This window comes from Delphinus delphis, chromosome 19 (genome assembly GCF_949987515.2).
Source record: "Delphinus delphis chromosome 19, mDelDel1.2, whole genome shotgun sequence".
Classification (NCBI taxonomy): domain Eukaryota; kingdom Metazoa; phylum Chordata; class Mammalia; order Artiodactyla; family Delphinidae; genus Delphinus; species Delphinus delphis.
Window position 1 is genome coordinate 57354689 of NC_082701.1, and position 22095 is coordinate 57376783.

General features: G+C 57.1%; 1 protein-coding gene across 1 annotated transcript; it reads right to left on the bottom strand.

Annotated features, from left to right (window-relative positions):
- Positions 1-235: 235 nt before the first annotated feature.
- ADORA2B (adenosine A2b receptor) lies at positions 236-19510 on the bottom strand. Its single transcript, XM_059997389.1, has 2 exons — positions 19173-19510; positions 236-907 (listed from the first exon to the last, which is right to left on the bottom strand). The coding sequence occupies exons 1-2, from the start codon at positions 19508-19510 to the stop codon at positions 244-246; spliced, it is 1002 nt and encodes a 333-aa protein (XP_059853372.1). The 3' UTR covers positions 236-243.
- Between the last annotated feature and the right edge of the window lie 2585 nt (positions 19511-22095).

Consider the following 22095-nt stretch of genomic DNA (forward strand, 5'->3'; position numbering starts at 1 on the left):
AAGTTGTCGGCATCATCAGCCAGAGCAGCCAGAGAACCGTAAACACATGTGCCGACCCTCAGGACCTACGAGTAACGTGTGCATATTAACTAGGTACGTGGTACCTCCGGGGAAGTGCTCCGAAGAGGCCACCTGCTGGCCTGTGAGGTGTAGCTGTCCTTCCAGTGAGAATCCGCCAGCCATGCCCTGTCCCTTTGTTACCGAACTTGTGCCTTCTCCTCGAACAGGCGAGAGGAGCCTCGGTCACAGGCCCACCTGGAGAGCAGGCTGCGCCCCTGCCTGCCCATCCCCACTCTTGCGGACGTCTGTCCGGCAGAGAACATACCTGGAGATGATTTTGTGGAAAGTGTAGCGGAAGTCTTGGTTCCGGTAGGCGTAGACAATGGGATTGACGACCGAGTTGGCGTGCGACAGGAGGATGGCCGTGTTCATGGCCCACTTGGGCTTCTCCTTGGCCCAGCCTGGCTGAAAGAGCGAGGCACAGTTGATGGCGTGTACCGGCAGCCAGCACAGAGCAAAGATCCCAACAATCATGGCCAGGGACTTGGCCGCGTGGACCTCCCGCTGGAGGACAGTCCTCGAGTGGCCCACGAGCTCCATGCGCCGGAGCTGCCTGCAGGCCACCAGGAAGATCTTGACGTAGATGACCAGCATTATGAGCAGCGGGGGCAGGACGCACCCAAAGAAATTGAAGTACACCATGTAGCTCATGGGGACCACGTTCTCAAAAAGACACTTCACAAGGCAGCAGCTTGTGTTTGTGGTTCCATCCCAGGGCTCCGTGCAGTTGGCGGCACGGTCTTTACTGTTCCACCCCAGGAACGGGGTCAGGCCGATGCCCAAGGCGAGGACCCAGAGGACAGCAATGACCCCTCTTGCTCGGGCCCCAGTGACCAGACTCCTATACCTGTTGAAAAGAACAGCATCTGTCACCGCCAGCGTACAGCACTCTGCCACCGAAGTCCAAGACCCCACCTCTGCTCTTTGTTCCTTTGCCCCAACAGCCTCTACCGTTCAGCCTCAGGGGGCACCGTGGCCTTTTACTCTCAGCACTAACAGCTCGCAAACAGGTAGAAACAGCTTTGCTCTAACAAGCTCAATAAGGTTTTCATTCTTAATAACTCACCTCTGTCTAATGACAAATCATGGTCGAGGAGAACAAGTGGAGAATTCTTAAAGGCTGCTTTCTAATCACCCAGATACTGACCTTGGGTCTAGGTCTCCTGTGAGACACAGCTCTAGGGGGTCGAGATACACCAGGGAATGGAACCCACAAGACCCCTGCTTCTCAGGGACTTAACGTTCTAGCAGGGGAGACAGATCATAATAAACAACAAGCATAGGTTAGTAAATTATACAGAATGTTAGAAGGAGACGTGTAGTGTGAAAAGAGAAAAAGCAGAGTGAGGAAGGTGAGCTGTGGCAGGAACTAGTGTTAAAGAGGTCAGGCAGGGAGGCTTCACTGATAAGATGCCCTAGAACAAACACCCAGCAAGTGAGGACCGGAGGCCCCTGGAGTCAGGCAGCCCCACCTGGTGACTCTGGGCGAGAAGCCTTCTGGTCAGTCTCCCACCAACACCCTAGGAAGAGTCATCCCCCTGAATTCCCCAGTAAGGTGCTGGAGAACGAGAGTTCTAGCAGCGTCCCTGGCTGTCTCGGCTAGCGGCGAAGTTGATAAAAATTGGGAAAGAACTTAGCAGATATCAAACCTTTTTAGTAATTTTTAGACCATTAAATCTTATTTAAAATCTCTAAAAATCATCATACACATTTTGGACGGTTTGCTACAAGGTAGTCCATATATGGTTTATAGCAAAGGTATAAACTCTGCTATTCATAACTGGTCCATCATATGTATTTAACATAATGTATTGAAAAAAATGAAATAACATCTTTACTTAACCTCTGGGAAGAAAACTGGGAAATAACTGGATACACATTATCTTAAGACTCGTGTGTGGGAAGCGTCCGATCTCCTTCGCCTGCAGGGTTAAGCTCACACTTCTCAGCATGGACCATGGAGCCCTCAGGCCGCAGCCCCAAGTGCCCCTGCCTGCTGTTCCAGATGGCTGCTGCGTCCTGGCCCGGCTGCTCTCCTGTCTCAAAGGTCACCTCCTTTCCTGCTCCCTTCGCAGGCAAAGGTGGCCTCTCCCACTCTCTGGCCTCAGACACACACCTGTCATAGAGCTTGTTTATCTCTCGCAGGTGTTCAGCCTTTTAAGGACTTGGACCTTGTCCCTTTGATTTGGTGTCCCCAGGAGCTAGCGTAGTGCCTGGCGCATAGGAGGTTCTTAGGATGGTGGCCATTACAAACACATTCCTGGCTCGCTACCAGACAGCTTTAAAACGGGCTTCTGCTTATTAGGAATGCCTGATGCTGTGGCCGGACAGGCAGCAGAACTGGTCCAGTTTGCGGGGGCAGTTAACTGAGGCCTTGCCTCACGCTGACGGTGATCCCTCATCTTCTCTGCTCCCTACGAGGGCAGCTCAGTTGTGGGGTCTTGACTACAGAGGACCTGCTGGGTGCAGCTGCTCGCTGAACTTTTCTGGGCCAATAAACCCATCTATTTCCAAATCCTTTCTGCTTCCCTCCTCACGCAGGAATGTAAAGCCATTCCTTATAAAAATGTTATTCCTGGCCATTGCCTTGCCAGAGACGTGAAGAATGCAATGTTACCCCTGTAGGGTAACAAGGCCACAGCCTCCTGAAGGCCAAGCACTTAAGAGTCCCAGAACTTCAGGTCCACGAGGCAGCCACGCCTCCACTGTTCACGGGACTCAGCTGCACCGAGCTGTGTACAGCTGAACACAGACCAGCCCCGGGGGATGAGTAAGATCTGGGGTTAGCACATTCTCTTGTCAGTCATGGTCTGGGATGGATATGGGAGGTGGTTCTGGCCAATGTGACTAAAGGAAGTCTGCTAGGGTACTTCCAGGAAAAGTTTTACTTGATAAAAGGAGAGAGACACACGAGGAGAGCTCCTCCCCATACTCATCCCTTTCTGCTTTTGATGCTCTTATGGGAGGCTGTGATGCCTAGAGCTGCAGCAGCCATCTTGTGACCATGAGGCATGAGCCTGAAAACAAAGCAAATGGCGAAGGAGAAGGGAGGAAAGAGTCCAGGTCCTTGATGGTGTCTTTGAACCACTACACCAACCCTAGAACCACCATGGCTCCATACTGTAGTTCAAGAGATAATTGATGGTCTTGACGGCTTAAGTCACTGTTACCTGCAGCCAAAAGCATGCTCGTACAAACTGGAAGGGACTTTCATCTTTTCTAGTCCAACTTCTCTTATTTTACAAATGAGGAACCAGACATACAAAGTCTTTAAGTAACAAAGGCAATACAAGAACCAAAGACCAATAAGTCAGGACTTTCAGGCCTCTGTTCCTTATACCACGTTATGCTGCTTTTTTTTTTTAATATTTATTTATTTACTTATTTATTTATTTGGCTTCGCCGGGTCTTAGTTGCAGCACACAGGATCTTCGTTGAGGCATGCAGGATCTTTTAGTTGCGGCATGTGGGATCTAGTTCCCTGACCAGGGATCGAACCTGGACCCCCCTGCATTGGGAGCACGGAGTCCTAACCGCTGGACCACCGGGGAAGTCCCTATGCTGCTTCTTTTACGTGACTTTTTCCTAAGCAATATTAGACACGGAGTCCTCTGTACACAGAGGGATCCCAGGAGGTGGCTTCCTGGCGGAGTTCAAAACAACTGGAATCCACCCACATCTGAACCTCTCAAAACTGCTGGATTCTGCGCATATGAAAAACTACTTTTACGCTAAATCGTCTTAGATGAGGAACAGCAGCTGATTTCATTCGGGGAGCAGCTGGTCCCAGCCTTCTCCGTGACCCCCTGAACCAGGGCCCTTCTCCCCTACTGGCTCATTATTTTATTCAGAGTTCTTCCTTGTATTACCACACACTCCGCTGGCACTGGAAACAGAATCACAGCCCTCGTGGGCTGTGAAGCTAACGGAAGAGACAGAAAATAAACAGGTAAACACTCAAAGGTACAATCACAAGTCAGAAGGAGTCTGGCCAAACCAAAAGGAACAGGGTGCAGATTAGAGAAAACCAGGAAGAGCTTGGACACAGGGTGTCAGGGAAGCCTCTTAGGCAGCAGAGCCGGAGGTGCAGGGGGCAGGGAGGCTCTGAAAAGCGGGGAGAAGCCATTCTAAGCAGAGAGAACAGAATGTGCATGGCTTCCAGACAGGAAAGGGTTTCGAACTTCCTAGAGAAGCAGAGGGGTGAGGCGGGCCCGTCCCCCGGCCGGGGGAAGGGGCTGGAGCTTGATACTCAGATACCCCAGTGCTGCGGGATGCCATGGGGGGCTCGAGGCACACTGGGGGGACGGCACTGGTTTCGGCTGTGTGAAGCTCACCGTGGAGACTGAGTTTCAGAGCCACCAGAAGGAAAGCAGAGCAGTTAGGAAACTACTTCAGTGGTTAACTCAAGAGAAGACGTTGGCGTGGGGCAGGATGACAGCAAAGACAGGGCTCACAGACCCCACCCCCCATCCTAGCAGCTCTGAACCACACGGCCACACGACACGCTGGGGGCTGGGGGAGACACGTGCCTACAGACTCCCCCGGCCGCCAGCCGCACAGGGCACATCAGACGCGCGGCCGCCCCGCCGGCACCAGGCCCGCGCGCATCCCCGGTCTCGCGAGGTCAGGGCACCATCGCCAGCTACAGATGTGGAGGCTGAGGCTCCCACGGTTAAATGATTGGCCTGCTGCCCCTGAACTGCAGTCAGGACACAAACCCATCGACCTGATCTGATTCCGGTTTTGCCCAGAGCAGTCACTTTCCTGCTCAGGACCCCGTGGTTCTTCTCACAGATCCCAGCTCCCCCCTCCACCAGCCCCGACTCTGCTGCCCTCTGCCCCGGCCAAAGCTGCTGGCCGTTCCAGGGATCCTCCGCCCCAACTCCGTGGCCGGCCACCTGGGAAGCGGCAGAGGCCTCTGCTGCCCGCTCGGCAGGCAGTCCTTATAAGGCGGCAGGGAGACGCTTCTGCTGGCGGACACAACCAGACCCACAGCAAGACGTGGGCTCCAAAGGCAGACGCGCTTTTAGCGCCGGAGCTGCAGCCCCACGATGGCAGAACAGTCCGTGTCCGCGAGACGCTGCCTGGACCCAGGCACGGGTGGGAGACGGCCAGGGATGCTGGGGAGAGCAGGCCGGTGTCCCTGCACCGGGCGAGAGGCTGGGGTCACGACCCCCGGGTCTCTGGCATCTCACGGGGGGTGGTGGGCTCCGCTCTCCTCCCCCATACCCTCTCGTCTCCCACTTCCGGCTGGGCCTCTGTCCTCTCCCTGAGCGCCCCACTCCCACCCTGCCCACCCCTCGCTCCTTTGCTCCCCGCGCACCAGGGGCTCTCAGAGCATCCTCGTACGTGTGTGCGCGCGTGCCCCCCACATCATTCCTGAACGGCGGGAACGTGTCCTTTCCCACATCCGCCCCAATTGCAGGAGGAGTAAATGGAAGGCGATGAGTAGAGGAAATGTAGGCGGCGGTATTACACCGAGCAAGCAGGAACAACTCCAGCCCACACAAAAGGGGTGTCCTGGGGGAGTCCACCCTCTGGGAAGTGGCTGTGCCCCCGCTGTGCCGGACCCACCCACTCTCCATGCAAGGGGCTCATTAGCTAAGGAGCCAGATCGAGAGACAGTCACAGCTAAAGGGAACAGTGTGGACGCCCGGGCTCACATCATGACACAGGGCTTGCCAAGCGCTGCCTGACAAGCGCTGGCCTATTTCTGGGCCAGGGTCCCCCCCGCTCCGGCTCTGCAGCCCTCGGCTCAGACCAGGCCACACGCTCAGCCTCGGAAGCCAGAATTCCCAGCGCTCAGGGTGCCCTGAGTGTGGCAGATCCCCAAGGGCAGCCACCCCGGCAGTGACACTGAGTCCAGACAGGGGCTGGGGAGAGCCGGAGCTCTGCTCTCAGAAAAATGGGGAGAGCGGTGGCTGCAGAACCCACCCCTGCGGGGCCTCTGAACACAGATTTCGTGTGTGCAAAGCACTTTATCAATGCAAATCACTAGGTAAGTACACCCCGAGTTCTGTCCTGCTCCTTAAAATTGCCGATTGTTCCTTTAGGGACTTTTCCCTTTATGTTCTGTTTCGCTCCCAAGTTTCATTTCTCTGTAATAGAAACACTTCTGCTCCAAAGCAACATACACATTCTCAGAAAACATCATATTCTCTAAAATCGCACACAAACAGTAACGGGACTTACATGAAAATGGAGTGAGGACAGACCACTCAACACCTACCAAGAGTTATAACTAGAGTGCTAACAAGATAACTTGGACGGCCCAGCAGGCAGGTCCGCGGAGGGGGTGGGGGTAGAGGCTGCCGCGGTGAATATTAAAAAAGTCCCCAGAAAGTCTAATGGAAATCCCGGCAAAAGTGCAATTAGAGCAAGGCCGACGGGTGCCAAGGCAATGCAGCCGGACGAGGCGATGCGGCCGTGCGCTGTGAGGGGTGAGAGCTGCGGGTGCCGCAGGAGGCCCGGGCCCTGCTTCCCCCCCCCACCCCCCCCCCCCGGTCCTGGGAGCCGCTCTGGGCTGCACAGCAGTCACACTGAGGGCTCTTCCCGCCCCTGCTGAAGCCGGCCAGGCTAATCCCACTATTCCTGCTCCTGTGTCCGGGCAGAACGCCAGATGAACCCAGACAGTGCCTGCACCATCCCAACACCGCTCGCCCAGCGCATGCGTCCCGTTCACAGGACAGAAATTCCCCTGAAGTGCAGCCCTGGGCTCCCGTGGAGCCCCGCGTCCCCAGGGCCCCTCGCAAGAGCCTCCCCGGGGGGCTGCAGGGCCATCCCCTCCCGCGGAGCCGAGACTTCCTCCAAGGCAGGGACTCCCTCACTCACGCTCGTATCCAGAACACCTCACACCGGGCCTGGCGAGCAAAGCCCCGACGCCAGCCTGACTTTGTAAGAAAGGAACAGAGCTCTGGTTCCTTGGCACATGTACCCGCTGAACACCCACCCGGTAGCTCTAGACAAGCCGAGGGGCGCGTGGACGTGTCCCGAGCTCCAGCTTGTAGCTCACAAGAGGCATCTGTCTAAGAGGGACCTCCTGAGGCTGAAGAGTTGCTTCCCACCGAGGTAACGGGGGTTTCAGACGTTGTCACGGACAGAAGCAGTAGCAGTTCTGCACTGTGCCCATTCAAGACCCAGGATCCACAAAGCTTCCCGCAAAGAAGGCCGAAGGCCCACATGACCTCACCGAGGAATTCTCGCAAACACGTAAGGAACAAATAAAACGATTTTTACACAAAAAGAACTGCTTGGTTCTGTTTACGTTAAGTTCAGGTCTAGGGGTGGGAGAAGGGTCTCCCGTCTACCGTCTGTGGTAAATAAATGTCTTGAGGGCCAGCCGCCTTGTGGCCTGAGATGGTCACGGCTGGAGCCTGCAGGGCCGCTGGAGGCCAGGACAGCGCCTGCCCACCTGCTGGATGACAAGCTCTGGCCGCCGGAGCTGCCCTTCAGGCTGAGTTCCTCCCGGGAGGCCAGGACCACTCTGGCTGCTGGGGGTACCCCATCCCCTCCACCAAGTTCAGACATGCCTGAATCCCGGTGGGGACCTGAGCCGGGCCACTGCCAAAGTGCAGGCGGGTGGAAGAGATGCCACCTGTCCTTCATGGCCACCCGGGAGCCTCAGAGGAAGAGTGCAGGAAAGAATGTGGGCAGCTGTCCGCACCAGGTCAGCACGGCCAGAGGAGGCCGTCCAGAGTGGCCTACAGAGATGGCGGTGGTGGCCAGGACCAGGTCTCCCAGAGCTCACCTTTTTTTTTTTTTTTTTTTTTTTTTTCAGAGCTCACCTTTGAGGCTGGTTCTCGGCGAGGCTCCCATTTTGGTCTCATATATCGGGTGGGACCTGGGGACAGCCCAGGGTCGCTGGGCTCCAGACTCTGGTCTCTTTGACGTGAAATAAGAACCCCCGAGAGAAAAGCCCACTGCCTGAACCCAGACCAGAGAAGAAAGAGGATACCTGTCATCCTCTCTCCCCGCAAAGGTACCCTCCTCCCACGGCTGGGGCTGAAACACACTGCGCTTCAGACACACCATTAATTGTCAACAGCGTCAGCCACCACGCACACTAACGACCAGTTAGACGTCAGGAGACACGCGGCATCGGAGGGCGCGGCATCCTGTTACTGGTGACGGTAACTTTGAAGGTAACTGCTCGCGGGGGCGTCCACCAGGCTTCTCCGCTGGGACTGCTCATCCCTCTGCGATCGGCTGTACCTCGTGGTGCATAGACTTTGAGATTCTGTAAACATCTTGGCCCTCATCAAACTTTCACCGGTGAGTTTTATCACCTATTGACTGTTCTTCCCTGAACCGGTTATTACGATGACAGTTGCCAAGTGATGACCCTCTTACACTCAGTCATCCCTACTCATTAGTGAGCTGGCATTCTCCTGCACGCAGGAGTTCCTCCAAGTCATTATTTAACAAAACAAAACAAAGCTCTCCTAGCTGTGTTCATCACGAGGGCCTAGAAGAAATGACACTCCAGCAGCCATGAGCGCTCCTGCCGAATCTTGGTTTGTAAATACCATTCTCCACTGCAAGAAAACAGGGCTCCTTGGAGAAACGGCTGATTCCAAAGCCAGAAAATACAATGGAGCCTGAAAACCCTTTCTGTGCCAGAAAGTAGGAAGTGCTCAAAAACGTGACAGGAACGCTCCAAGAGAAGTCAGCTTGCACAGGCTCTCATTCTCCAAACTTGGGCATCAAAGTGAATAACAGGTATGGACTGTAACACATTAAATGAAAATAAAATTCCCTAAGTCCACTGGCATGTAAAAAACATAATTTAAGGAAAAGCAGGGAAAGGTAAACCTCTTCTCTACAGAAGAAGGACAACTGATACAGTGGAAGGAATGAAAAGAAATAAAATTACCATCTGACATGGTAATAATTGATCCAAGCAAGAATCATCAACGGGGAAAACACACCTCTACAGTGATGAACGCTAGCAGTGATGAGATTTAACACAACAGCAGTGGGACAGATTGACCCCGTGTGCCGTCCTATGTGATGGGCTGAAATGGACACACCATCAGGTAGACAGTATTCCCACCAAAAATGTTCAACTTGAGAATCTAATCATAAAGAAACAACCAAACTCAAAATAATGTATTGCCATGAAAGAGAGGGGGGGAAAAAAAGACTGAGGAATGCTTCCAGATTAAAGAAAACCAAAGGCACATATTAAATGGACGTGTGACCTTTTATTGGAATCTGAATTTTTAAAAAACTGTAAAGAAAATGATCGGGATAACTGGGACATCTGACTATAGACTGTACCACGTCAATGTTAAAGCTCTTGAGTATAATTGTGTGTGTGTGTGTGTGTGTGTGAGAGAGAGAAAGAGAGAGAGAGAGAGAGAGAGAGAGAGAGAGAGAGAGAGAGAGAGAAAGCGAATGTAGCAAAACACGAACCATGTGGGAATTTGTCTTAGTTTTGAAACTTAGAAGTTGTGAAAAAACACACACTAGTTCAGAATGACTCATTCTTTCTGAAACCACAGACCACACTAGATTAGTCAAATGGACACAAATGTGTGTGTGTATAACTATATATATATGTGTGTATATATATATATATATACACACACAGATATAGATACATATATACAAATATATCTTTTAATAGCAGGGACTTTTTAAAAAGTACAAAATGAATGCAGTATGTGTGTGCTTGTGTATGTATTAAAAAACTACGTTTCTCATGACCTCTGAAAACGCCAAACTTAGGAGCTATTTACCCCTCTAGGCGATGCCAGTATGTCTTCTCCCCTCCCTCTCCTTCTCAGTCTTCCACTCTCCCCGGCTTTATCCTGAGGACACCCTCCACGGGCTTGTCGTGTCTCAACGACAAGCCGGTCCATCCCTATCGGGGCAGGTCCCCCCCAGCACACATGTGTGTACACATGTGCACACACACACTGACAACCCCTAGACACGTCACACGCTAGTAACTGGACTCGCCTACTGGAGATGCCGGGGGGAGCAGCATGAGCCCTGCTTATAAAGAAGCAGCAAAGGCAACCTTAAACCGATGACAAATAACCTAGAAAATACCCACAAGCATGCAGAGAGCTGCAAGGGAACCCAGGGTGCCTCCCAGAGAGAGTGTCGTGGAAATCGGCAGGAGTCGGCAGGTGCAGGACACCCCAAGCAGGGAGAACGGCACGTGCAGAGGCCTGACCTCGGCCAGGGGATTGAGGGGGTCCTGAGAAGCAAAGCAGAGACACAAAGGGGAGAGGGGGGCGGGGGAGGCCGGCCCTGTCCCCAGGCGTGAGCAGGGCTGCAGGGGCAGCAAGGATGCAGGGCTGGCAGCGGGGACAGGGAGGAAGCAGAGGGGGGACCAAAGAGACCGGGCTGCAGGCGGGGTGAAGGCGTGCAGCCGCCAGGACCTGGTCTGGGATGTCTTTCACTAGCGCTTGACACTCTACATTATAAAAAAAGAAAAAAGAAAAAAAAGGCAGCTTTGGCGCTGGCGTTGGCGGTGTCAAAATCAGCGCTGGAAATCAAGATGTGGGACAGAAAGCTGCTTTGGGGAGCCCTGTGCGGGGCAGGGCGGTAGCAGACTGGCCAAAAGCAAAGCCAGTGGTGCTGAGAGAGGAGAGAGCAGCTTGAGGATGTTTAAACAGCGCTGGGTCTGGAGTGATGCTGTCAGGAGGGGCTGGATACGGAGCCGAGAAGGGCCGCCCAGCCTGGAGCTCCCCGAGCGCCGCCCGCCACGTGCCCCGCCCCATGCGGGCGCCTTAACGGCCCCCGTGCCTCTGGGATGGGCCACCTGGCAGCCCAGAAACCCGGGCTCACCTGGACTCTTCCTCTCATCGGGCCCAGCATCCTGCCCAGTCAGCGAGCCCTCCTGAACCCGTCACCCCTGTGACCCCGTGTCCTCGTCGCGGGCCCGCCGCTCGGCGCGTGGTGTCCAGGCGGACGCCAGCCCAGCCGCGTCTCTGGTCCCTGTTCACCGACAGTACCCCCAGGGCCCACCTCTGGTCTCGGGGGTCCTCCCCGTCCTGGTCTTCTGGTCGGCTGCACGGTTTTCCCCGTGGCCCCTCTGCTCCAGACTCTGCCCGACCTCCTGGCTGGCGCGGCGCGTCAGCCTGCTTCCATGGAGCCCTAAGCCAGAAACAGGTTGGCCGGGAAGAGAGGTTCCAGCCTTGCAGACAGCAGGTTCCAGACGGGATTTAGGAAGGGAGCAGAAATCAAGAGGAAGGCTGCCTGCTGACCAGCCTAGGGCGGCCTCGCCCCTCAGGCATCACGCCTGCACTTCCCGCATAGCTGGGCACTTATCCCTCACGTCCCCACCCTTCCCTGGCTGAAGCTTGAGACCCAGTGACGGAGGATGGGGCTGGAGGAAGAGTCCTGATTATACACAATCTATGCCACAGCAAGAATCCGAACCACGTGAACCCAAAAGTGGTTTTTCAAAACTGACTCCAAAAGATTTAACCTTCAATCAAAAGTAAAAATATGAACGCTAAAATTTAAAAACAAACAGAAATAGAAGAACTAGGGGGAAAAAGTCAAGGAACTCTTCCAGGGGAGAACAAAAGACTAAAGTATTGGAACCTTATATGGAAGAGTACGTTTACAAGACAGAAACAGTCAAGGAGGGAAAGTCTCCATCTACTTATTAAGAATCCCAGAAGGAAAAACAGACGGAATGGAGATAAGGAAATAATCTAGGAAAATTCTTTTTTAAGATTTCAGAGCTGAAGACAGACCGAAGTCTTCAGACTGGCAAGGCGTCGTCCCCAGGTGAAGGAGACAAGCTGAAAGTCAACATTTAGACCCAACCTCGTGGAATTTCAGAACACCAAGCAAAGCAAAAGATCCCAAAGGCTTCCGAGGAAACAGAGTTACAAAGAAGGATTACACCCACGTCGGACTTCTTGGGCACCCTGGGTGTTAGAGCAATGCCTTCAAGCCTCTGAGCGTATCCAGTCCCACTACCAACCACGTGTGAGAAAGGAAAACGTTGCTGGCATGAAAGAACCCACGTCCTGAAAAAGCTACCTACGGATGGTATATAGACAAACATGTGGAATCCCAGAAAGAGGAAAGAAAACATGCGGGAGGGGGGCAAGAAATGGCAGAAGCACCCCAAGAGTATGATGGGGAGACCCAGCACGACACCCGCGCAGCACCGTGCACCCTCCGCAATGAGAGTGAAGGAGCTGGGTAGTCCTCTGATTTCCAGATGGGAAGTTGATGGTCCAAACACGAGGCTGACTGAAATGGGGCATAATTCTGAGCAGTGGGCGGCACCTACAAACAGAACCCACGTGACCTGCCATGAGACCCATCTCCTGGAGAAGATGGGCTTAGCGACAGGAGGGCATTTCTGCTCCAGTCACCCTGCCCTGCTCGGGAAACGCGTGCGCAGAACATTATACGCGCCGGGTATCGGTTTCCACTTTTCAGAAACTCTCTACAAAGTGCAGGAAACTTTATTATAGATACAGAATAAAATGCAAATGTTATGAACCTTGACACTGTAAAAGCAATGGTATAGTATCAATGTGTTCAATACGTAATTTGTGCAGGAAAAAAAAAAACAACTAAGAAGCAGTGGTTTCCTCTAACAGGCAAATGGGAAATCAGAGGTCAGACTGGGTGACTTCCTTCCCCCAGTTTACCCTTTTATATGGTTTCATTCTCTTTACTACGGCATGCATCGCCTTTGGAAAGTAACACCTCCTACCTGTCCAAAGTAAGGTAGAGACGGGGTGACAGCAGAGGTGGAGAGATGGCGGGGGGAGGGTGGTACACGTTTCCTCATTTTTCTTGACGGTTAACAGCTACTGCCTACAAGTGATGGAATCAGAAATAGAGGCTGAAATAGGATCCACAGGAAAAAATCAAAATATAACAGAAATTGGAAGGAACAGGGCTTGTGTCGTGTGGTAGGCAGTCGACAGATTCTGTTTCCAGACGGCAGCACAAACCCAGCTGTGACCGTGGAGGGTGGAGTGGCCCTGGGAACCAGTGTGGGAGGGCTTCCAGGCAGAGGGGCTGGTGTGGGCCACTCGGCCTTTCCCTGTGGAGCCCTCTGTGCTTTTGAATACCTACTTCTTCACACTAGTGGATTTCTAACGTAGGACACGACAAACAAAACCAAGTCCTTCGTGGACTTACCAGTGCCTTGAGGACAGAACCCACACTGCTCAGCAAGCCTCCGGGCCCCTCGGACCCGCGGTGCTGGGACCCCGACCCGAGGCCCGGCAAGCCCGCTGCTCCCACACAATCCCCACCGCGCCGTCACCCTCCATCCTCCCATCCTTCTCCCACATGAAACTTTGGCATCAGCCCCCCAGAAGGACCGCCGCCCCCTCAGCCCAGGCCGAGTTAGAAGGCCATCCTCAGCCCGTGACAGCCTGTTCCCAGCTTTAATTCTTTCAAAGAAGGTACAGTTGCTCTTTGCGGTCCAGTCCCTGCTGCCCACGGCAGTGTCTCCAGCCTGTCAGCCTCCGAGGTGAAGATCACAGCCTGCTAACGGGTCTCCTGGGTCGGGGCGGGGGCGTATAAGAACCACGCTGAAGCCCAGCCCCTGAGGGTCAGTAATGAGTCAGAAGCATCAGAAAAGGCTGGGCCTGGCTTCCCGCATCTGAGGAAGGGGAGGCGGCCAACAGGCTCCCGCGGTCCAGGCAGCTGAGTCACATCCTGTGACGGTTCATGCACCTGCCGAGGCACCGGCCTCCTTCCCCTCTGGCCACGGTGCTGTTCCGCTGCATCCTCTTTATCCCGGTGACATTTAAAGGGTCCCACTCATGACCGCCGGGGTGCCCCCGCGTCCACGCCGAGAGGCTGCAGCCTCTCCCTCCAGGGGACACAGGCTTACCCCGCCCTGGCTGTGTGACCTGGGCCGATGACAGCTGAGCCCTGTCCTCCCCACCTGTGGATCTGGAGGTGACAGGATCGCCCCCAGAAGGCTGTCGCATGGGCTCACCGAGACGAGGCATGGGGGGGGCGGTGCCCAGAAAAGGTCAAAAGAGCGGCTGCTGCTCACAACTGTGCCCTGCATTCCAGTGTCCGGAGCACACCTGTCTGCCCGCGTGTCCCTGCCCTGGTGGTGTGACCCCGGCCGGCAGGCAAGCGTGAGGTGGAGACAGGGTACCACAGGGCAGCTGTGCCCGCGGTCACAGCTCGTCTGCCTGTGCAAACGCAGTTAACTCTGCCCCTTGACACATACTTTTTCTGCACGTGATCAAAGGCCACCTGTGCTTTCCAGAATCCTGTGCAAACGCTACTGAGCCGCAGAGCCGGGCACTGTGTCCCTGCGAGGCTGCTGCCCCAGCATCAGAGCCCGAGGGCCGCAGCCTCCCCCGCAGAGGGGCTCCTGGTCACCATGGTCCAGGGCAGCCTAAGGTCGCAGGGGACCCCATCCCCCTCCCCCGACCCCCCAGGTGCTCGGGGCTCCGTCTCCACCTCCCCCTGCCCCAGGGGCTCCTGCACGAACGTCCAGCTGGTTGGACTCTACCCGCAGCGAGGGGATGGGACCCCAGGCGCCCTCCAGATTGGAGATGGGCCGGAGGGGAGCAGCGGGTGGGGGGGGTGTGATCCCCGCAGGAGCTGGTCCAGAGCTGCCAGAGGGCACAGGCAACGAGGCCCAGGAGGGACTCTCGGATTCCACCAAGAGGGGGCCCTGCAGGGGTGGCCTGACGGGGGGGACACGGTGACAACGGAAGTGGAGGCCGTGAGACTGGACGGCATGTCAGAGAAGCTTCCTGTCAAGGAAATCAAGCAACGGCCGGCATGTGGGTGGGGCGAGCGGCGACGGAGGGTCCGTTTCGCACGTTCGGATAGTGATGGGGGTTCCCTGGGGCCACGGTAACAAAGCGCGGCGAACTTGAGCGGTGGCTGACACCACTCACTCCCTCCACTCCCTGGAGGCCAGGAGCCCGGAATTAAGCGCGGCAGGGCCAGGCTCCTCACGGGCTCTAGGGGAGGCGGGGTTCTGGTGGCCGCCCAGCATCCCAGTCTTTGCCTCCATCTGCAAATGCCTTCCCCCTTCTCTCTGCTTGTTTACTTTATAGGAATGGGGTTTCACTTAGGGGCCGCCAGGTCATCCCGGGTAAGCTCCTCCTCTGAAGATCGACATAAGGTGATGTTCATTCTTTTCCCACCTAAGGCCAAATTCACAGGTTCTGGGGATTAGAGTGTGGACACCATTCAACCCACTCCAATGGGAATGATCTGGAAGAGAAAGACAGCCCTGGTGTGGAAGAAGGGAGGACCCAAGGCGGGGAGTGGCGGGACCCAGAGCTGAAACCTTCTTTCCCAGCTTTATTTCAAAACAACATCACAGGGACTTCCCTGGTGGCTCAGTGGTTAAGAACCTGCAGGGGACACGGGTTCGAGCCCTGGTCTGGGAAGATCCCACATGCCGTGGAGCAACTAAGCCCGTGCGCCACAACTACTGAGCCTGCGCTCTAGAGCCCGAGAGCCACAATTACTGAAGCCTGCACTCCTAGAGCCTGTGCTCCGCAACAAGAGAAGCCACCGCAATAAGAAGCCCATGCACCGCAGCAAAGAGTAGCCCCCGCTCGCTGCAACTAGAGAAAGGCCACGCGCAGCAACGAAGACCCAACGCAGCCAAAAGAAAAAAAAAAGTGGATAATGTTTTTAAAAAATCACAGGTGAATTTTATTGTATGCGAACTGCAGCTCAATTTAAAAAAAGAGAAAAAGTGAAAAAATAAAAGAACGCTCAAAATCCCCTGCCAGCCTCCTACAGGTCAGTCACCTGCAAGGAGCTCAGTGGAAGCCACCTTTTCACCCAAGACACAGTCTTGCTAAGAGGTCCCCAACACCTCCCTCCCAGACTGGACACGTGAGGCTCTGAGAAGATGCCTCCACGCGGCAAAGGGGGCAGGAGAGTGAGCATCCAGGGACAGACAGACAGACGCGGCGCCTGCCATCCTGCTGACCCACCCAACCAACCCAGCGCCCCCAGAAACACCCTCCTTCGGCCCCAGCAGACACCAAGCTGCGCGGTGCAGGGGAAACGGGGTCCAGGAGCCGGGAGGGCAAGCCTCCAGGCGGGCAGAGGGGAACCACACGGCACTCCAGTGGCCTGGGGTGCGGCTGACAGGCAACAACATTAGGGAGGAGGAAGGGCTCCTGCCGGAAACGCCTGAGCCAGCAGCTGCGGGCAGACACCCCTGCCCCGCAGAGCCCCGCCCTGCCGGCTCCCCAGAGCACCACTGGGCCGGGGCCTGCCTCAGGAGCCGCGCGCACGTGAACTGCAGTTAGCGGATGTTCTCCTGTGTGTGGACGCCCCTCGCTCTCAGGCCAAGGGCAGGGCCCGGTGTAGGCAGACACGCCTCCTGGTCAGGTCAGCACAAGTTCTCGTCTTCGTTTCCGGCCATCTCCTCGGGAGCCCCTTTCCTGCAACGCTCCCTGGTCAGTATCCGCCTTGACAGCTGGGCAGCCGCAGGGCTGCAGGCTCTGCGGCCTCGAGCCGTGCCCACGGCGGACCGCCGGGGCCTCTGTCAGAGCCTTGGGGCACCGGCGACGAGTCCAAGCCCCCGCTCGTGCCCGGGTAGGAGGCGGGCCTAAGCTTCTGGCCCTCACCCCGGTTACTGCTGCCTCTACAGGGAGTCCCCTCCTCCCCAGCACACTTCCAACTTCACTCCCACTGACGCGTGACCCCAGGGAGGGCCTCGGACCCGAGTGGGAGCTGCCCGGCCTGGGCCAGTAAAGAAGGGAGCCCCCCGTCTCTTGACTCCCAGAGGTCCTCGAAGTTTGGTGGGACTGGAAGTCCCCGGTTACATACTGGTACTGGAATCCACACACACCCGGCCCCAGAGGTTCTGATTCGGAGGGCCCGGTGCGGCCCTGTAATCTGCTCTTTAGCTCAGCAGGCCAGGAAGTGCTGAAACAGGAGCCGTGAGGACCTCTCCAGCCCATGACGATGGGCTGGGCGCCAGGGGCCAGGACACATGCCATTCCTTCCTGGGACGGGTCACACACACCTCCTGCAGACTTCTGACCTGCTGCGGGCAGGCCTGGAGGGCAGGGGTGGGACCGGCACTCACTCCGGGGTGCTCCGCCCTCCCCAGCCTACATCCCGCCCTCCTGGCTTCAGCAAACGCAAAGGAGAAGTTAGGGACCTGTGATTCACATTTCTTTCGCCTTCACACACCCACACCCATTCCTTCAAGACCCCGCCCGGCAGAGACCGGGACAAGAAGTAACAGATTTAAACTTTCATGGAACTTCCTGCTCCGTGGGGCACGGGGGATTCTTCCGGTAACTCGCACTGAGCTGAGGTCTCTCTGGACCTCTGCCAGGGCCAAACCCAAGGGGCTTCCGTGAGATAAGGCTGGGGCTTGTGGCTGCCTGCTGGGTGCAAACAGTCCAAAAGGCTACCAAGTAACCAACACAAGGACCAAGAGGCAGGAAAGGGAGCCCTAAGAGAAAAGAAGCTCGTGCCGTGCGCCCCAGTCCTCGGAAACCCCTGGGCTCTGTCACACCTGATGGGACACATGGGGCCTCCTGGTCACAGGCCAAGGGCAGCAGCATGTGGAAAGGCCCAGACACACAGAGGAGGCTCACAGCCTGGCCAAGCAGGAGGCTCCTGCCCTCACTGGGACCCAGGACACAAAGCACAGGGAGCAGGTGTGCCACGCCAGCCTGCTACAAAGGCTTCTGGGAGCATGCCCCCCACCCCTGTCAATTCCCTCAAACACTTTTCCCGTACAGCCACCAATTCACTGCAAGCAGAATCCACTTCCAGAAACGGCCGTCTGCTCTCCGCCCACATGCCAAACACTGATGCCACACACAGCGGGAACATGGGGCCAGCGCTGAGACGCAGTCCTGCTGCTACACTGATTCAGAGGCACCATCCTGCGTGTCCTCCCCTTGCCTACAGGACGCAGGTACCTACCTCTGGAATTACTGGCAGGATTAAAGGATGTAAGTTTAAAGCGCCCGACAGAGTTGGCACTCAAGAGATTAATTCCTTCCTTTCCCTCCTACTCAATTTCCCTGTCTCAGTTCTAGACCCAAAGAGATCCCAAGCTCACCCAACTCAGAAATGCCAAAGGGCATCCAGGCGCGCGCGCAGAAGAGAGCGAGAGAGCGAGAGAGGAAGAGGGAGAAGGAGAGGGAGGGAGGAGGGAGGGAGGGAGGGAGGGGGAGAGAGACAGGGAGGGAGGGAGGAGGGGGAGGGAGGGAGAGGGGGAGAGAGGCAGGAGGGAGGGAGGGAGGGAGGGAGGGAGGGAGGGAGAGAGAGAGAGAGAGAGAGAGAGGGAGGGAGGGAGAGAAGGAGGGAGGAGGGAGAGGGAGGGAGGGAGAGAGAGGGATGAAGGAGGGAGGAGGGAGGAGGGAGGGAGGGAGGGAGACAGAGAGAGAGAGGGAGAGAGAGGGAGGGAGGGAGGGAGGGAGGGAGGGAGGGAGAAAGAAAATACTTTCAATTAAGTCCCACGTGATGCTTGTGATGCTCCGGCAATCCAGCTCCCAGTTACACCTGGGACTCCGCTCCCCTTGCCGGCTGGCTCCTACATCTTCGGACTGTGGGAGAAACAGTGACCCGCAAGTCCTCCAGCGTTTGGAAACCCTGGTGGCACTTTCCCAGCCGCTGGGAATGGGCAGCAGATAAACAAGGCTATACAACGCACGAGGCTCTCAGGCTGTCGGTCTCGGCAAGCCGGGAAGCACTTTAACTCTCTCTAAAGTATAAGAAGGTGATGAGAGTCCGCACGAAGCGCGCAGCGTTCCCCAAAGTTAACTGGCACCTCCACCCGGGTCGGCAGGTACAGCCTGAAGTCGGGCGGCGAGTCGCGTCATTTTGCCCACGCATATCCCAGCGTCCAAGGTTGCCCTGGAGCCTCTCTCCCCGGCCCTACCGCCCAGCGCTCGCCCGGCCCCTTCCCGCCCGCTCGGGGCGCTTTCCCCGGAGCTGCCCCGCCGGGCCGCACCCCCGGGGCCCCAGGGCTGTCCCTACTCGGATCCCCTGAAGGAGGCGCGCGCCCGGGGCACCGACAGGGTCGAGCGCGGCGCACGTGTGTCCGGAGGCTGCGGGCCGGAACTCGCGCGCCCCGCGCCCCGGCCGGGAGGGTCTGGGGTCCCGGGGGCCGGGGCGGACGGGGCTCCGTGGGGCCGGGGCCTCACCTGAGCGGGACGCGCACGGCCAGGTACCTGTCGACGGCCACGGCCAGGAGGCTGAAGATGGAGCTCTGCGTGACCACCAGCACGAAGCAGGCGAGGAAGAGGCAGCTGTGGAAGTCGGTGCAGAAGCCCAGGCTGATAGTGACGGCGAAGGGGATGGCGAAGAGCCCCACGGCCACGTCGGCCGCCGCCAGGGACACCAGGAAGTAGTTGGTGGGCGTCTGCAGCGCGCTCGAGGCGCCCACCGCCGCGCACACCAGCACATTGCCGGCCACCGCCAGCGCGGCCAGCGCCAACTCCAGCACCACGTACAGCGCGGCCTGTGTCAGCTCCAGCGGCATCGCCACCCGGCCCAGCCGCGCTGCCACGAGCGCCCGGACCGCGCGTCTGAGCCGGGGTCTCGAGCTCTGCCGGCCGACGGGCGGGACGAAGGCGGCGCGGGGGCGGGGGTGGTGCCTCGGCCAAGCCCGCCCCCTCCGCCCTGCCGCCGGCCCCGCGCTCCGTGCGCCCCACCCGGCGGGGCGGTCCGAGCGCTCGCACCTTCCCGGGAACCCGCGCTGGGGGTCAGGGCCGGACCTGCCGCGAGAGGACCCCCGCGCCGCCGCCGCCGGGCGAGGCGACGACCTGCAGGCTTCGGGGTTCCCCCAATGCACACCACGGACACCGCTGGACGGCAGGGCTCGCCCGAGAACGACGGCGAGGCGCGGCCCGGCCGGGCCGGGCTCCCCATCCTCGCCCCCAGCGCCGCCTCGGCCCTCTGTTCACCCCGGTTGAGCTCAGGCCCCAAGGCCTCACACGGGGCCCTTAACTGAATCCCCAGACCCTTCCCCTGCAGCCCCGGCGCCTCCGGAGAGCCCGGCCTGCGCCCCCTGCCGCCTGTCAGTCTCCCCAGGAGAGCCCGGGCCCAAGCCCAGCTGTTCCAATTTCGGCTCTGCCCAGGCCCGTGCCCCACCCCGCCCCCGCCCCGGGCCTCAGTGATTGACCTTACCACCCCTCGCAGCCTCGCCCACCCCGGGAGGGCGGGTGCTGACAACCTCCCCCGCCCTTCCCCACAGACACATCATTACGCGGTGCTGCCGATTCTGCCTCCAGAGCTTCGGTTCTCTCCACCCCGAAGTCGCGGCTGGTGGTCCCGCCTCACTGCCTGCTCCCAGCATCCACCCCCATCGCTGCCCTGGGTCCCCGCACCCTGCTCCATGATGCTCCGGGGTCCTCGCCTACACCGTCATCATTCCAGAGCACACCTGGGCGTGCCTGGCCCCCACCCCACGTGCTTTGCTTGCAGTCACCTGACGAGGTAGTTAAGAAGAGTGTCAGGGAGCTTCCCTGGTGGCGCAGTGGTTGAGAGTCTGCCTGCCGATGCAGGGGACACGGGTTAGTGCCGCGGTCCGGAAAGATCCCACATGCCGCGGAGCGGCCGGAGCCTGTGCTCCGCAACGGGAAAGGCCACAACAGTGAGAGGCCCGCGTACCGCAAAAAAAAAAAAAAAAAAAAAAAAGAAGAGTGTCAGGGCCCCGCTGGCGCAGTGGTTAAGAATCCGCCTGCCAGTGCAGGGGACACGGGCTCAAGCCCTGGTCCGGGAAGATCCCACATGCCACAGAGCAGCTAAGCCCGTGCGCCACAACTGCTGAGCCTGCGCTCTAGAGCCCGTGCGCCACAACTACTGAGCCTGTGCTCTAGAGCCCGTGAGCCGCAACTACTGAGCCTGCACTCCAGAGCCCACGAGCCACAACTACTGAAGCCTGTGCACCGCAACGAAGAGTAGTTGCTCGCCGCAACTAGAGAAAGCCCACGTGCAGCAACAAAGACCCAACGCAGCCAAAAATAATGGATTAATTAATTTTAAAAAGTCACCGTTTAAATACATGAATGAATGAATGAACGGATCAGATGGCACGTGAACTCTATTTCAGTGTAGCCATAATAACAACACAGCCCCTCAGCCTCCATCAGGCATGACCAGTATCACCTGCCTATGTACCAACAGGGGCAACAAGTTCTCCAAAAGCACTCACAGTGGATGTCCCGGCTGGGCGAAGTTATTATAGGGAATTTTCTCTCTCACTACCAAGGGTTAGAAGCAGATGGCAGTACTGCTCCTTGCCCCCTCTCTGGGCTGCTAACAGAACCCCAGGTGGCAATGACATGCACACACCAGAGGATGAATCAGGAGTGGTCTAAGCCGATCAAATGACCCCTTTCCCCTTTGCCAGTGATTGATCTAAGGGATGGGCGGGTGACTAACCCTGGCCAACAGGAAGGAAGGGGGATTAGGCAGTGAGGTTCCCACCTCCTCCCTCCCCTCCTGCTTTGGTCACTGTTTTGTGAAAACATGTAACTACAGCTACGGCAGCCACCTTGCAACCATGAGGTGACAAACCTGATGTGAAAACCAACACACTGAAGGTGATGGAGGAAAGGGCTTGTGTCCCTGATCACATCTTTGAACAGCACGAACAACCCCGAGAACTACATCTGGACTTCTTGTTCAACACCCCTGCAAGTGTCCCCACAGTTGTGCATGTTTTCTGGGACTTGCGTCAAAGAGTCCTACAGAATTCAGAGCTACACAAATACTGGGTCAAGGGGATCTTAGTTCTTGGCTCACACATTCAGCAGAACCCCATGGGAGAGAGCAATGGCTGGGACCCCGAAGCCTAGTCTCCAGGGCAGGGCCAGGGCTGGGACCATCGCTTCACGTCTCTGAACCTTTGTTTCCTCAGGGATGAAATCATGAGATGAGAAAGCTGAATCCAGTGCCCTCTAAGGTCGCTTCCCTCTCCAACCTCCTGTTACTCAGAGTCCAGGACAGAAGTCCTAACTGCACAGGCCACGGACGCAGCAGGCCGCCAGCACCTGCTCCAGATTCCACTCCACAGAGCTCCAGCTGTGCTCTTCCTGCTGTCGGGGTGACAGCTCGAATTCT